Source organism: Vipera ursinii, assembly GCF_947247035.1.
Source record: "Vipera ursinii genome assembly, chromosome: 1".
Taxonomy (NCBI): domain Eukaryota; kingdom Metazoa; phylum Chordata; class Lepidosauria; order Squamata; family Viperidae; genus Vipera; species Vipera ursinii.
In genome coordinates this window covers 103,842,821-103,859,205 of record NC_139512.1, presented here as the reverse complement: position 1 = coordinate 103,859,205, position 16,385 = coordinate 103,842,821, and the positions used below count along the sequence as shown (strand labels likewise).

The 16,385-nt window shown below is 41.1% G+C and overlaps 1 protein-coding gene across 1 annotated transcript in view; it reads right to left on the bottom strand.

Annotated features, from left to right (window-relative positions):
• The window catches only part of PTPRJ (protein tyrosine phosphatase receptor type J), a gene marked incomplete at its 3' end in the record, with an annotated part of 142,580 nt that extends 126,508 nt beyond the window's left edge, over nucleotides 1–16,072 (bottom strand). Inside the window, exon 1 of the mRNA XM_083358716.1 lies at nucleotides 15,777–16,072. Within this exon, the coding sequence (XP_083214842.1) occupies nucleotides 15,777–15,846 (70 nt within the window). The 5' untranslated portion in view covers nucleotides 15,847–16,072. The remainder of the gene's footprint in view (nucleotides 1–15,776) is intronic.
• Nucleotides 16,073–16,385: the final 313 nt, after the last annotated feature.

The following is a 16,385-nucleotide window of genomic DNA, read 5'->3' as shown; positions in this document are numbered from 1 at the left end:
AAAAAGATTTAGGCAGTCTAGCGTGACTTGGAATGCGCTTAAAGGCTCCAGCCTTATCCAACTGTACATCCATAACTCCATTCCAGTCCCCCATAAAAATAAAGGATTTATAATCCAACTGGGTAAGCTTTGTATGAAGTAAACTAAAAAAGTCAGCTTGTTGTTGATTTGGTGCATATAATCCAACTAAAAGCGTCTTTTTACCTTCAAACAACAGCTCGATCATAACATATCTTCCATGCTTATCTGCTTCAATTAGGTCCGCTGTTAAGGCACTTTTAATATAAACAACCACTCCATTTTTCTTATTCTCTGCAGAAGCAACAAATTGCGTACCCAGCCTCGAGTTCAATAAATACTTTTGATCCAAAACTCTAATATGCGTTTCTTGCAGGCATATAACATCTATCTTAAATTGTTTTAAATATTGAAAAACTTTCTTCCTCTTCTGCGGTGAGTTTAGTCCATTAACATTCCAGGTTAAAAATTTAGTTGCCATGTATATCCCCGAAAAGCTCTTGGACCACAGCTTTGATAGGACTGGTTACTTTAGGCCGTGCTCCTCCCACAGCTTGGCTATGAATGCGTTGTGAAGAATCTGAAGACTTTTGCTGATCTTGTTCTTTTATTTTCTTTGCTCGTTTTAAAGCAGCACGCGTCACTCTTTGCTCTCTAGGATCATCCAAAGAGATGGTAGCTTGATCTCCTCCAGCACCATTTTCCTCTGTTTCCTCCTCTTGTTGTTCTTCTTCTCCAGATCCCTTTCCAGCTTCCAGGAGCGTTAATGGGGTTGCTTTTAAGACATTATTGTAGAAATCACGTGCTTGTTTCACAGTAATCAGCCTATACCTTTTATCTTCATACATCACCATCAGCCCATCTGGAATCTCCCATCTGAACCTTATATCTCTTTGCTTGAGCTCTTGCACAAGAAATGTATAGTCCTTTCTTCCCCTTAAAATCCTTGGAGGAATTTCTTTTAAAACCAAGACTTCTTGTTCAGCAATCACAACCTTAGCATCATAGGCAGCTTGTATAACTTGATCTCTAATTTCTCTTTTTGCAAAATAAACCACCACATCTCTAGGCAACTTTCTCTGTCTGGCAATCCATGAATTCACCCGAAACACTTTATCCATAGCTGCTCTTATTTCAGATGCTGGCTGGTTCAATACCCCTTCGAGAGCCTCAGAGATCAGCTGCTTTAAATCTTCTTTAACATTCTCTTTTAAGCCTCTAATTCTGACAGCAAACTGCATCTGGTAATATTGGGCATGGCTTAACTCCCTTTCCAACTTGCCTCTTTCAATTTCATTCTCCCGCGCTTTTACTTCTAGTATAGCATTCCTTTGAGCCAAATCATCCACTTTTTCATCTAAATCTTCCACACATTCCGCCACTTTATGCACTGAAGTCAAAATGTCTACCTTCATCACGCTGTACTTCTGTTCCAACCTCTCTTCCATTCTTTCCTCAAATTTCTCCAATTTCTCCTCCATCTGTGCAAATTTATCAGCAATTGATTGATTAATTGATTCCAAAAGTACCTGGGCATGTTTATCCAAGGCATCTCGCAAATCCTTCGATGTCAGCACTTCAGGAGGGTGCAATGCCTGTAGTGATGATTGTTGCACCGGCGAGGATCCTCCACTCCGAAGAGTTTTAGAGGGAGGTTTAGCCGCCATCTTTTAATCCTCAATTATGACGCACTTTCAATTAAAGTTTAAAAAGTCCAACAAGTTCGAGAGTACAGTAAAATAGTCCTCTTCACCTTTTCCTCTTGTACCGCTCTGCCTGCTCCTTTAAATCATAGTCCTTTCTTCAGGCAGGGATGGTTCGCAGACGCCTGGCTCTGCTCCAGGAAGTTCGGAGCAGAGACGACGGCCAGCTGGGAGCAACCCAGGCTTCGGGGGAGTTCGATCCTTCAGCCGCCCAAGCTCCAAGCTCAGGCGGCCTCGGAGAACTCTACCCCTACCTGGGGCCTCACCCCCTCCTCTTCTCCCGAGGAGGGGGCTTCAATTTCGCCCAAACAGCTGATCGGCGCTGTTTCGGCGAAAAAACAAACAGCTGAGCCGCGGGCAGCCAGGGGAGGCTGTCTTCGGCGCCGCGCCGCCACCGGAACTCAGGATATAGTCAACTTATGACAGCTCATTATTTGTGTAAATTATTCAAATTGCTAATAAAGAATTTGGGAGGCTGAGATGATCATTTCGAACTTCTTATGTTCTCATCAGTCAGTCATACCCTTTATCTGAGGTATATATATATATATATATATATATATATATATATATATATATATATATATATACACACACACACACACACACACACACACTCTACACAACTTCTCATGCATGAGTAAATTTAAGATGATATTCTGTCAGATTTAAGAAACAAAAGACATCCTGAATTATAATGAAGAAATTAGAAATAATTCATACAGTTATTTTTTTCCCAGAAGGTCTTACTTTGAATTGTTAAATTTGAAATCCATGATGAAACAGCAGGCAAAGCACATTTTCTTACTGAAGCCATAAAGTTTTTAATAAGTTGGAAATATTTTTTTCTATTCATTATCATTAAAACAATCTACCTAACAAAGCATTGTAAATTTATTGAATGAAGTATATTGGTGAGATTCACTAAGCCAAAAATCAGTAAATCATATTATGGCTTACTATAATATCGTGAACAGAGATTATTGTACTTTTCATGAGAACTATGCAGAAGCCTTATTAACTGATAAAAATCCCAGGGCTTATCACATATTAAGAATCATGGCTAAGCAAAATGAAAACAAAATCACAGATAATTAAGAACCTGGTAAAAATCTCCAGCTACATTCAAGTTGGTTATTAATTCAAAGGATTATCTTGTTACGCCCAAGAGTATAAAATAAATCATGCTACTGTTCCTGGACTAGAGGCTCTTGTGCTAAAATTAAAGATAACAGCCCTGGGGGAAAAAACCACATTTGATTCTTAAACAAATATTAACCTGGTGGGATCAAGGCAGTCAATACGAAGATTCCTATTCTGCCATAAATCGAAAGCAAAAAATAAAAGTAAAATAATTTTCTGTTTTTCCAGAGAACAGACTGGAACCAAGAGATGGAAACTTCAGTGAAACAGTTTTCAGACAAGCATTTGGAGATTTTTTGTTTTATATTGATTGACCATGGAATAGGTTGGTTCTATTGGAACAAAGGCTTCATTGCCAGAGGTATTTAATCAAAGGCTTGATGACAGTAATTACACTTTACATCATGGGTGTTAAACTCGCTGCATCACGTGATGGAACCTATCGCGACTTTTTTTGCATTGCAGCCTCCGTATGATGCAATCGGCCCGCAGGCTGGCAGTTTGACACCCCTGCTTTACACAGTGGCTGGAGTTAAACAATGGCCAGGATCACTTCCAACTGTATGATTCTCCAAACAAATAAGCTAAATTACACCGTATAAAACCATGATTTTTAAAATATTCCAGCTTACTGGAATGTGTCAATGGCTTGGTTTCCACATTAAAGTTAATGTAAGAGCATAGTCTTTTTAAACAATGAATACCCAGTCACCATAAGTGTTATTAAGCATTCAGAATGCAATAAACCAGGGGTAGGGAACCTTGGCTCTTTTATGACTTGTGGACTTCAAAATACCAGAATTCCTGAACCAGCCATGCTGACTCAGGAATTCTGGGAGCTGAATTTCACAAGTCATAAAAGAGCCAAGGTTCCCTAGCCCTGCACTAAACAAAGCACACACATTCTTGTTTATATTTAGGTAACCCTGAGGCTAAGGGATTTTAATGTAGACGATTGCAGACGATAATAGATAAAAAATGAATCATTCAATAAAATAAACTGATTTACAGTTAGTGTGTATGTGAGCTGTCCTAATATGGTATATGAATTAAGCATTTACCCACTGAATTGTCTGGCATATATGATCTTTGGATAATCATTTACTCGTATATGTTCCTATGGCTCTCCCAGTCTCGCCTAGTTGCAAAAGTTAACTGGTACGACCAAAGGCAGTTTGGACAAAGCACAGACTAGGCCAGCCAATGTAAATACCAAGGCTGACAGTGGTATTGGCTGCAGTGAGTAGTGCCAACGTGCCAAATAGAGCAGCATTTCTAACCAAATTCTCTGTTCATGTTCCTGCTGCTCATTTATCACTGCCCAACATAAAATGAGCAGTGCAGCATAACCAGACGCTTTCACACCACTTAAAGTGAGGAGGGAGAGGGAAACAGTCATCTTTCACCATACAAGAGGCAGAAGCTCCCTAAACAACTTGGCTGCTAATTTCCTGAGCAGCTGGAGCCCAGGTTGAAGCTAAGAGTTTGTTTCTTTAAGGAGACTGGCTTAGCCAATACAAAGAGGAAAAACAGAAGGGAAACGAAGCTTTCATTGTAAATTCCAAAAAGAAAAAGAAGGAGGGGGAAAAATGAAATTAGAAAAAAAGGCTTTATTCAGCTTGTTTCCTTTTTCATAACTGCAATCTGCAACTTAAGCAACTATGGTATTTTTGCAGTAAGAATCTGTATAACAGTAACTGTGGGACCTCAAGCCCATATCACTACATCTCTATGGTTCTAATACAAGATACTTCAGATAATCTCATTTAATGCTCTCCGCATATCTGCTTTAAATGCATCTTACAATATGTCCAAGGCCTCTATATGCAATTTTACTCCACGTCTATATCATTCAATTGAAATTTCTAACCCATAATGACTGGGAAAGCAATCTTTTTCTGTAGCCTATTCATCTCCAAAGCATATGATTGTAAATGTAATCCCCATTTATACCGAGTGTGAGCATATATACAAGCCTGTATCCACCAAGCATGCATATTTCATTTACCAAAGACAACTGATCCTGTGCCATTAATTTTTGTCATTATCCTTTATCATCTGCCAACAACCTGTTGCCAATTGGACAACTGCTCAGTTTCATAGGTATGGAGAGTCTGGTACAGAAAAGCAAGGGTTCAGAGAATTAATATGGTCTTCCTTTGGTAAGTAAGTTCCTAGTTAATTCACAAATACTTGTAAATCTAAAAATAAGTCTCTAGTTAAAACTCCTTAATTTGTTCCAAAAGACATTCCTGAACAATGAATGGCAAGAAAATGCTTGCAGAAATTTGAAAGTGGCATATAAGTTATCACTATATCACTGTGACAATCTGGCAGAAGTAATTCGGAAAAAGAAAAAAAAATAGGTTCAAAACACCTTATGGAAGTGTGAGAGAGGATCTGAAGCACTTGAGTGTGAAACTAGCAGGATGTTGTATGCTATCTCGGGAAAGGTAGTAACATCAACTTACTTGAAATTATTTTCCATTAGAGGTTAAATACAAATCCTAAACGGAGAATCAGGATACAAGAACTGGTATATGTACACTTCACAAAAGCCAAGAATTCCAAGGATTTTATTTTTACTTCTGTGAGTTGTAAAATTATCTGAGTTGCTTAAAAAAATGAATCATATTCCACAGGCTTAAGAGCTATTGCTACGCTGAATATAAAATGTTATTAATCTGTTTTGATTTATTTGCTAAGTGTTGTAGTTAAAAATTTCTTATATTAAAGTGAAGAGAAATTACCAATAATTGGAACTAATTCTCCCTTCCTTATTTTTTCCTTCAGCATTGTCAACAAATTAGCACATCTTGACTGAGCAACAGAAAAAAATGTAGATTACTTTTTCTTGACTTAAATTCTCCATATGCTCCATACGCTATTTTTGGAAGCAGCCACATTTTATTGCTAGATATGAAGTCAGCATTCTTCAGCCACAAATCATACTATACATCAACAGATCTATAACTTTGTTATTCCCTTCTCTAACAGAAAAAAAATTCCTTAACTGCTAGCTGTTTGCATTAAATATAATTGAGAGATAAATACTGACAGATGTGCATAAAACTCACCTTGGAATTTATCTACAAGCAATCCCAGGGTTACAATTGTCAGACTTAAGGACAACCAGATCTGCCGATTTCTCTAAAATGGAATCCAGCGGATGAACTGCTGAAGCTGTGCAGTATTTTAAATGACTGCTGAAATCACACATTTTTAATATACAGATTTTTTTTCAGAGGTTCATTGTGTGGCTTTGTTGGTTTGTTGGCTCAAGGAAGGAGAATGCCATCCACCATTTTTAGTAATAAGTAGTCTATTCATAGAGATGAGTTCCGGCCACATGACCACGGAGACGTCCTCAGACAAACGCTGGCTCTTCGGCTTTGAAACGGAGATGAGCACCGGCCCCTAGAGTCGGAAACGACTAGCATGCATGTGTGGGGAAACCTTTACCTTTTTAGTCTATTCATAGAGATGAGTTCCGACTTACAAATTCAAATTAAAACTCTGAATTTGAAACGGAACTTGTTCTTAACTAGGAAACTGCCTGTATATTATTAAAATATCATAAAGAATATCAATCAAAATGCTTATTTTCCTTTTTTATTGCACCGTAGAAGTTATACTTAGTGTTGGCAGGTAGAAAGTGAGGTTATAGATATTTAGGGCACTATTTATTTCAGATAACACAATTTTTTCCCCAACCTTTATACATCCCCAGGAAGACAGCTTTCCTTGTCCACACTGATTCTTTGTAACATTAAAAAAAAATAAATCTGGGTTTAAGTGAAGGGACATTTTTCTACAGGTAACGGTGCACTGAATAATCCCTGATTGGAAAATGCTCTTGTGTGTGGCCTTGCAGCCTCCCAAAAGAGTGGGAAAGCATGCATGCCCTGTTCTTGCATACTTTTGGGGGGCTCCAGAAACCGCGTGAAGGCAGGGCTTTCTCCAAAGGGTCTGGAGGCCTGGCATGTCACCTGTGACAGGTCTTAGGTTCACTGTCACTGCACTAAGCCATAATGTGTTTGATTTTGGTGTAGCATAGTGTGTGAACTAAGTTAGGTTCAAATCCTAGTCCATCTAGCCAAGTACAGCATTGTCTAAATAAATATTTTAAGCACAAATATTTAATATAATACATAATAAAAATAAAAATAGACCAACTAAAAGAAGCTGCTTATCATTTTGGGAAAATAATCTATCCTATCTCCAAACAGCAATGAAATCTTTTTCTTTTTAAAGAACACTGATCTACCATTATAAACTATTACTTTTCCTCATCATCCGTCATGGTAACTGCTAGGTTCATAAATTGCTTTAAGAAAATATTCTCATAGAGTTTCAGTTTCAATGAAACTGTTACTTTAAAAAAAACCAGAATCTCTGATCAAGATAGGTAGAACTCTAGTGATAGAAAATTGACTGCATTTTAGTTTTTCTCCCTTACATCTCTCATGGAGACTCTCTTGCAGAACCTTAGTAGTTTTTTTTCTTAAAAGAAGAAAACAAGGAATCCTGCTTTAAGTTTCTGTGGTTTGCAAATCATGAATTAGTGAATTAACTTCCATAAAACACAACTTATTAACTAGCAGGATTGCACAATACATTAGTGAGAAAATGAACGGCACTTCATTGAGTCCTATACAATTCCATGAAATGAAATTGAATTCAGAAATTTAACTTGGTGCAGTCAGCAAGACATATGTTGATTACACCGACTTACAAGGCTCAAGTGCTTTATCATACTACTGCCAATCCATGAAGATTCATCCCCTTCCCAAGACTTTACTATCACTACAGGTAGTCCCCAATTTATGAATGGTTGCTTTTAGCAACCAGTCAAAGTTACAACTTATCTGAAAATGGAGACTTACGACTAGTGCTGGGATTCAAATATGTGAACAACCGGTTCTCTGTGTGGATGCCACCTCTGGAATCCATTCTGGGCCTGGGCAACAAAAAAAATAGCTACCGGATCTGCCAAAGTGGTGCAAACTGGCTGAATCCCACCACTGCTTATTTCCCGGACCTGAAATTAACAACGATCACCTTAGCCATGTGACCACACTTCAGGCACTAAGCAACATGGCTTTATTTATGGCAGTTTGAAGTGTCCTGTGGTCACATGACCACATTTTATGGAAGTTTTGCATAAAATCATCACTTCTGAGTTTTCAGTGAAACCAGGCCATAGCGAACAATGGGCTCGCTTAATAACCATAGCATTTGTGCTTACAACTGCCTTGTTTACAATATAACTGCCACAAGAAACATACCGTAATAAAATTGGGTCAGTTACATGATCCATTTGACAATCACTGTGACTTACAACTATAATGGGCAGGCTCCATTACGGTCATAAGTAGTTAAAATGGCATCTCAACCAATTTGCTTGTGAGATGCAAAGGTAATGCAACAGTGTCTTTAGCATCTTCTATAAACATTTACAAACTGCTTGCTTGGAATGGCAACAATCTAGGAAAGACAACTAGGAACAGTAACCATTGCTCAGTTGCTGAGTCTTTTCTGGATGATGGTTACTCTTCCTCCTTTTCATTTTTAAATTCCATTTCCAAAATCTACAGGAAGGCAAAAATACTCTTCAGTGCAGGGGTGTCAAACTCAATTTCATTGAGGGCCACATCAGCATTGCGGTTGCCCTCAAGGGGCCGGGTGGGTATGGCCTGGGTGGGCGTGGCATACTGGGTGGGCGTGGCTAGAGTGCGTATGGCCTACTGGGTGGGCATGGCCAGCTCTACATCGTTTGCATCAAGGGTGCCTATGGGGGCCTGGGCAGGAGTGGGACAGATCTGAGGGTCTCTGGCAGAAGGAGGGTCTCTGGGCCAGGGCCAAGGCAGTGGGGGCCATTCCCTCACTGTTTCCAGGATGGCTTCGCGGGCCACATGAAACCACTTCGCAGGCCGGATCCGGCCCCGGGGCCTTGTGTTTGACATGTCTGCTTCAGTGACACAGGCAATTTACTGGTGTCTGCTTCTCCTTGCTGGCCTTGCTATTCATTTGCAAGAAAAGAAAGCAACTTATTGCTCTGAGTGATTCCACACCAAGACAGTTTCTACATATCACTTCTCCAGGCAACGACTTCTTCCTCTTTGTCTGTGGTAACTATGAGAACTTGAATAGAGCAGATATTAGCTACAATTCATTACCTCCTCCAACCCTCTAATGCAGGGGTCACCAACCTTGGGCACTTTATGACTTGTGAATTCCTCAATCAGCCATGCTGAAGTGCTAACAAATCCCCATTCAAACTGAGAGTCTCCAAACTCCACCTTGAACCTGGATAATAGTTATTGTACTAGTGTCCATGAAGCTTTGTTCTCCCTCATACTAGTGTCTCATAAAGCTTTGTTTTCCTTGGGCACATTACTCTGTGATGGATTTTAGAACCTCGGGGGGGGGTGTCTTCCAGGTTTGTTTTGAAGGTGAAGGAGATACTGGCTAGGAGATGGGAAAGCTTGGAATTTTAAACTGACTTCTTACTGAGGAAGCTAGCAGAACTGCAGCTAACGGATTCACACATCTCACTGTACCATAGTTATTTTGCAGGTTGTGCGAAGTATTATGATTTGCAGACATTTACGCCTTAGTGTGTTTTGTGACCCCAGTTAGTTTATTCAGTAAATCGTAACTTATCAGCTCACTATATTCCTAAAGCAGTGCTATGGATATTATATATATAAGCACTGGAAAGAATGAGCTTCATGGCCCATTCAGCGATTGGCTGAATAAAACATAGTTCTTTGGATTTACTAACTTGCTAAGCTAAAAACAGGCATCCCGTAGCCCCTAGGGTTAACGTTTTGATAAGTTTAATGCATCTGTTTCAATCTGCTACCTGTTCAATCAGGTAACAACACTGAAATGCGGCCGAACATTTTGGTTTATCCTCAGTAATGTCACTGGCATAAACTTGAGGCCTCTGGAGGCTGAATTTCTTTTTTTACTAGTGCTAAAGTACAAGCCGCACCTATAAAAATGTTGCTACTTTTATGCTAAGCAATAAATCATGGATTGCAATATATTCAAGGTTCTTTTCAATCAAGTTGCTAAGTCAAATCCTAAATTACGACTTGACACAAAGTGTGAACGCACTCATTGGCATTTTTAGCTCTTTATTTAATACCATGTTAGTTCTTTTAAAATTCTTAAGTCTCAGATGATGCAACGGCATTGTACATCTGTGGCTTGTCATATCTGCAAATTTTATCTGTAGAAGAATACATGTTCTTTGCATTCCTACTGTTATATACTTTTCCACTGGCTTCTAAGGATGCCAAATGTTAATGATTTGACCATGAAATAAAATAGCTATTTATTTCTCACTGCATCTTCAGTGAAAGATCCCAATGATACTTAGGTCACTAGGTAAGGTAAAGGTTCCCCCGCACATGCATGCTAGTCGTTTCCGACTCTAGGGGCCGGTGCTCATCTCCGTTTCAAAGCCGAAGAGCCAGTGCTTGTCCGAGGACGTCTCCGTGGTCATGTGGCCGGCATGACTAGACGCCAAAGGCGCATGGAATGCTGTTACCTTCCCACCGCAGTGGTCCCTATTTTTCTACTTGCATTTTTACGTGCTTTCGAACTGCTAGGTTGGCAGAAGCTGGGACGAGGAACAGGCGCTCACTCTGTTACGCGGCACTCAGGATTCGACCCGCCAAACTGCCGACCTTCTGATCGACAAGCTCAGCGTCCTAACCCACTGAGCCACCGCATCCCTTACTTAGGTCACTACTTACTCCCAATAAAGGAGAATATTTGTAGCTCAGGGTTGAAATGAAGTCTTCTTGGTGCTCTCTGAGCTTGGTTGTTTTCTTGCAGACGTTTCATTATACAAACTAGGTAACATTGTCAGTACTCATGATGTTACCTAGTTTGGGTAACAAAAAGTCTGCAAGAAAACAAGCAAGCTCAAGAGAGCATCAAGGACTCCTCACTACTTACCCCCATTAGGTTATATAGGGGGGCCCAGCCAGCCGTATAATCACAAGCCAGCCTTATGTGCGCAAAGTGAGTCACCACACTCGGAGCGCAGATGGAAGAAAAGAAGGGGGAATCTGTCAGGTTGTAGGAAGGGAGAAAAAGTTTGGAAGCGAGTTGAGAGGAAGTTGGCTGGAGTCCTGGATGGCAGTTAAAAGTTATGTAGCTGTAGTTAGAACTCTCTCTGTGTATATGGGAGGGCGGACGTATTTTATCTTCTTTGGCTGTGCATATGTGTGGACTCTTATGTTCTTTTGATACCTTTAATAAAGTTGTGTTTTTTTTAAAAAAAATCCTGGAGTTGACTGATGATCTTCTCTTACCCACCTCAGCCTGGCTCAGCTACAAAGTTTTTGTTTCCTTCTCCATACTGAGCCAGACCCAGGGTGGAGGAGGATTTCCCCTTCAATCCTCTCCTGGTTTCCCACAGGGCTGGGATGGAAGGGGAGAGCTGGTTTATACTGAAGGGATGGTGATAACGAGGAGTTCTAATTTTCCAGGCCCTTTTGTCCACAGACATCATTGCCTTAGAACTGAAGGACCTTAAGAGTTTGAGATCCTGATGTATGCCTAAATGCTAACAGAATTAAGATCTAATCAAATTTTCTATTTTACCATAAATGTAGCTAATTTACACAATCAACCAACTACATTTACCCAAGTGCTGCACTGTAATCAGTTTATGATCCGTTTATACCCGTATTTCCACAAAAATAAGACTGGGTGTTATATTAATTTTTGCTCCAAAAGATACATTAGGGCAGACATGTCAAACACAAGGCCCGGGGGCCGGATCCGGCCCGCGAAGTGGTTTCATGTGGCCCGCGAATCCATCCTGGAAACAGTGAGGGAACGGCCCCCGCTGCCTTGGCCCTGGCCCAGAGACCCTCCTTCTGCCAGAGACCCTCAGATCTGCCCCACTTCTGCCCAGGCCCCCATAGGCACCCTTGATGCAAACGATGTAGAGCTGGCCATGCCCACCCAATAGGCCATATGCACTCTAGCCACGCCCACCCAGTAGGCCATGCCCACCCAGGCCACACCCACCCGGCCCCCTGAGGGCAACCGCAATGCTGATGCGGCCCTCAATGAAATTGAGTTTGACACCCCTGCATTAGGGCATGGGTGTCAAACTTGCCATGTCATGTGATGTCTCACGATGTATCACAACTTTTTCTGCATTGCCAGAGCTGGGGTGGGTGCGGCCTTTGTATGATGCAACCGGCCCGTGGGCTGGCAGTTTGACACCCCTGCATTAGGGCTTATTTTCAGGAAAATATGGTATTAAATGAATCCGTCTGGCTGACAATCTTAACGGGGGCTTATTTTTGAGGTAGGGCTTATTTACCAGTTAGGTCTTATTTTGGGGAAAACAGGGTAGTTTGGTGTATCATAACAGTAGCAAAGGGGCAGATGTATATATGCAAAAAGGTGTCACTACATTGGCTAATCTATCCAATGTTATGAGGAAAGAAGTTATATTCTGATGAGCACCATATTTTTAAAGTTATTCAACAAATATAGATAATTGCAAATTCCTAAGAGCTGTTCAGACCAAAGTATTATATAAATCTTATAAGTTAATGCGTAGATGACAACTGCAGTAACAATAAAGGAAATTTTGTTGCTGCCGATATAACTAAACCTGCAAAACCAACCATATCATTAACCAGGGTGGGGAATCAGAATCCTCCAAATGTAGCTGAATGATAACTTCCACTAACCCCTGCCAGCATGCCCAGTGGTGACAGATGCTAAGAGCTATAATTCAGCAGTATCAAAAAAGGCAAAATTTTTCCATCTCATTGTAAAAAACACTCACTCTTTTTAAATTCCTAGCATATTCCATAATTGAGGAGGGCTACTGAGCTTTCTTGTGGGAATATTGCAAGCAAATGCATCACATATAGGAGGCAGGCTTTTAAAGTTGCATCTATTAACAGCTGGGGTTCCCAATGGCCTGGATCATGTACAAACTGAGGGCTAATTTCACCCTAAATCACAGCATTGTTATCTCTGATTTATGAATCTAGCCAATTTTAGTATATTCTGTTAACCAAATTCAAGCAGCTATGGCATAGTATAATTCTGCAAACCTTGGTACAATTCCCAGCTTGTTATTCCATTCTACTGGTTATCTCAGCTATCTACCATCTGTTCATTTTGTAATAGCATATTAGAATAATTGTTTCCTCTGTAAACTCATATTAAAATGGATATATATTTGGGGAAAAATGGAAGGAAGATTTGCTCTGTTTTATGGTCAGCATGCTAAACCACAGGAAGATAAAAAAAGAACACAGAGCAAGTGAAAAAAAACTAAGCAAAATATTCAGCAAATACAGGAAGGTAGCAAAACTGCACCCTTCCAACTCCATTAAAGCTGTAAAGGATTAAAGTAGCATTTCTGAAACTGTGGTCCAAGGATGCCAAGCCCCTCCACCAAAGATCCTCTTAGGGGTCCACAAAATCAAAATGAAGATATTTGCAAAAATTTAAAATGTCACTTTTCTCTTTGTTACAAAATAGTTGTATAGTGTCCATGGCAAAGTATTATGTATGTTAATATTTAATGGTTTAATAATATTTATGATCATTATAACTTGTATCATTTAGAATGACCATTATTTATAATAATTTATTACATGATTTAGTAAGTATTTTATTAATATGTCTACATTAATTTTTGGTATGGTAAATATTGATAAATATAACCCATACAAATAAAAACTCTTTTGTGGACCTCCATAGTTCTTAAAAGTGGGAAGGGCAAAATATTTTTTAAAAAACAGCATTAAAGACTAGATTTACCAAACAAATCAATTAACAGGTATACTTTGAGGTTACAGATTAGATTAGACTAGACTAGATTAGATTACTGGCACAATGATTTTTCATGCAAATTGAAAAGTCACTTCAGAAAACAAACATTTAAATACGCATTCGAAACTTCAGGAATCCATAGGCTAGGGTTCACATTAAGTTAAACCACTGTTTAACCATGAAAGCATTAAATTATTATTAATATTTATTATTATTAAATTATTATTAAAATTATTAAAACAGTAAACCATGAACCATGTGTGAATGGTTCAAAGTTGGACTCATGCTTAGCCTTTACATTGTTGTTGTTGTTGTTGTTGTTGTTGTTAACATGGTTATTTTGCACTCACATACTATTCCCCCTTTCTGTCACACTGAAACTTGCAACTTTGAAAATGTTTTATTAGAGTTCTTCGGGAACTCATATTCAGAGCTTTAAGCCATTGCGTTCACTTCTAGGGCTGTGACTAGAAACTACGATTTGTGAACCTGAGTGGCAACTTCAAGCCAAAAGTGGCGACTGTGGCGACTACGGCTTAGTTAGCACGATGGATGAGATAGGCCACGCACCACAAACTGAACACCTTATTCGCTTATCTTTTATTCCGATGTTAATGATAGAATTATTTGGAATGCAAAAATCCAGGCAACCACAGTAAAACAGAGCAAAAGCTACCCTCTCGTGCAGCGCAGAGCTATCCGGATTTCTGTAATTTTATATATATTTTTTTATTTTTATTTTAATTCCATTTATATCCCGCCCTTCTCCGAAGACTCAGGGCGGCTTACAAGCTTAGCAGTAGCCTTCATTCTATGTATATGCCTGCTTATTAGGGCTTTCACATACACACCCCCCAAGCGGCATTATTACAAAGTCAGCTTAATTGCCCCCAACAATCTGGGTCCTCACTTTACCTACCTCGGAAGGATGGAAGGCTGAGTCAACCTTGAGCCTGGTGGGATGCGAACCTGCACTAATTGCAGGCAGCTGGTGTTACTTAAGGTGTTACTTAACCTCTAGAATGCTTAACGAGGTTTAATTTATTAATGACATACGTATGGGAATGCAATACAAACAATTCAATAATTAGACGCGGTCACAACCAAGCAGGGTTTCGCAACCGCCCGCGAATCGTCTCTGCACTGTTCAATCTTCGCCTGCCTTCTACTTTCCAGGCGGCTTTTGGACTCCTGGCGAACGGTCCCTTACAAGGGGTGGGATCGCAAAACCTAAGCCCGTTGACCCGAAGAGGTTTTCGGGCGCCTAATTTGGCACAAAAAGACGGACGGGGGGGATACCCAAACGACTTCTGTCTTATCGGCACAAAACCTCTTACGCGAGAAAAAAAAAAACCCCGCCTCTTTTCTGAATAGGAGCAGAGCGACTAAACCAGGGGTCTTCAAACTTGGCCCTTTTATGACTTGTGGACTTCAACTCCCAGAATTCCTCAGCCAGCTTTGCTGGCTGAGGAATTCTGGGAGTTGAAGTCCACAAGTCATAAAAGGGCCAAGTTTGAAGACCCCTGGACTAAAGCTGGCTGAGGAATTCTGGGAGTTGAAGTCCACAAGTCATAAAAGGGCCAAGTTTGAAGACCCCCTGGACTAAAGCTGGCTGAGGAATTCTGGGAGTTGAAGTCCACAAGTCATAAAAGGGCCAAGTTTGAAGACCCCTGGACTAAAGCTGGCTGAGGAATTCTGGGAGTTGAAGTCCACAAGTCATAAAAGGGCCAAGTTTGAAGACCCCTGGACTAAAGGAAAGCTTTTCCCACTTTCCCAGCTGACCAAACCAAACCCCAAAAAAAAAAAAGGCAGGCTGGTGTCACAAGAATGACGGCAGCGGGGAGGGGAGGGGAGGGGGGGAGTAAACAGGTAGGAAGGAGGAAGTTAAAAGAGTTGAAAGCGCAAGTTTGGTCGGAGGGGGGGGAGGGGCTGCCCCTTCCGCGGCAGAGGGGAATGCGGGGATGGGGGGGGAATTAGGGGGGGGAGAGAAACGGCCAGACCACCGAAAACTTCTCCCGCAGAAGAAGGTCGATCCCCTCACCCCCAGCTTCTGCCCCCCCCCTCACCCTTGACCTCAACCTCCAAATGTCTGACTTACCTCGCCGAGATACAGCAGAAGCAGGAAAAAAACCTGCGCCAGTCCCCTCATGGTGCCCAGAAGCGGCGGCGGCGGCGGCGGCGGCGGCTGGGGAACGCGCGCTCACTCGGCGCCGCTCTCTGTAGTCATGGCAGAAACCCTCCCGCCAAAAAATAATAATAATAATAATAAAAAACAAAACACGAAAGCCCCGGAGGAGGGAAGCGAAGAAAAGCCGCGCTGCTTGGCGTCTTCCCTCCTTTCGCCGAGGAGCCCTTCTGGCAGCCTTTACCCCCGCGGCCGCTGGGAGAAGTCAGGGACGCCGCGAACTACAGGGCAGCAAGCCCGGCACGGCGACCGTCTGGGGAGGGCAAAGAATCGGCCACCGCCCCTTTCTGACCGTTCATCGCTTCCTCCACGCCGCCGCCGTTGCCAGAGGGCAGAAATTAAGCTCCACGTTGGCGGCAGTTAAAGGCAGGGGTCTTCAAACTTGGCCCTTTTATGACTTGTGGACTTCAACTCCCAGAATTCCTCAGCCAGCAAAGCTGGCTGAGGAATTCTGGGAGTTGAAGTCCACAAGTCATAAAAGGGCCAAGTTTGAAGACCCCTGG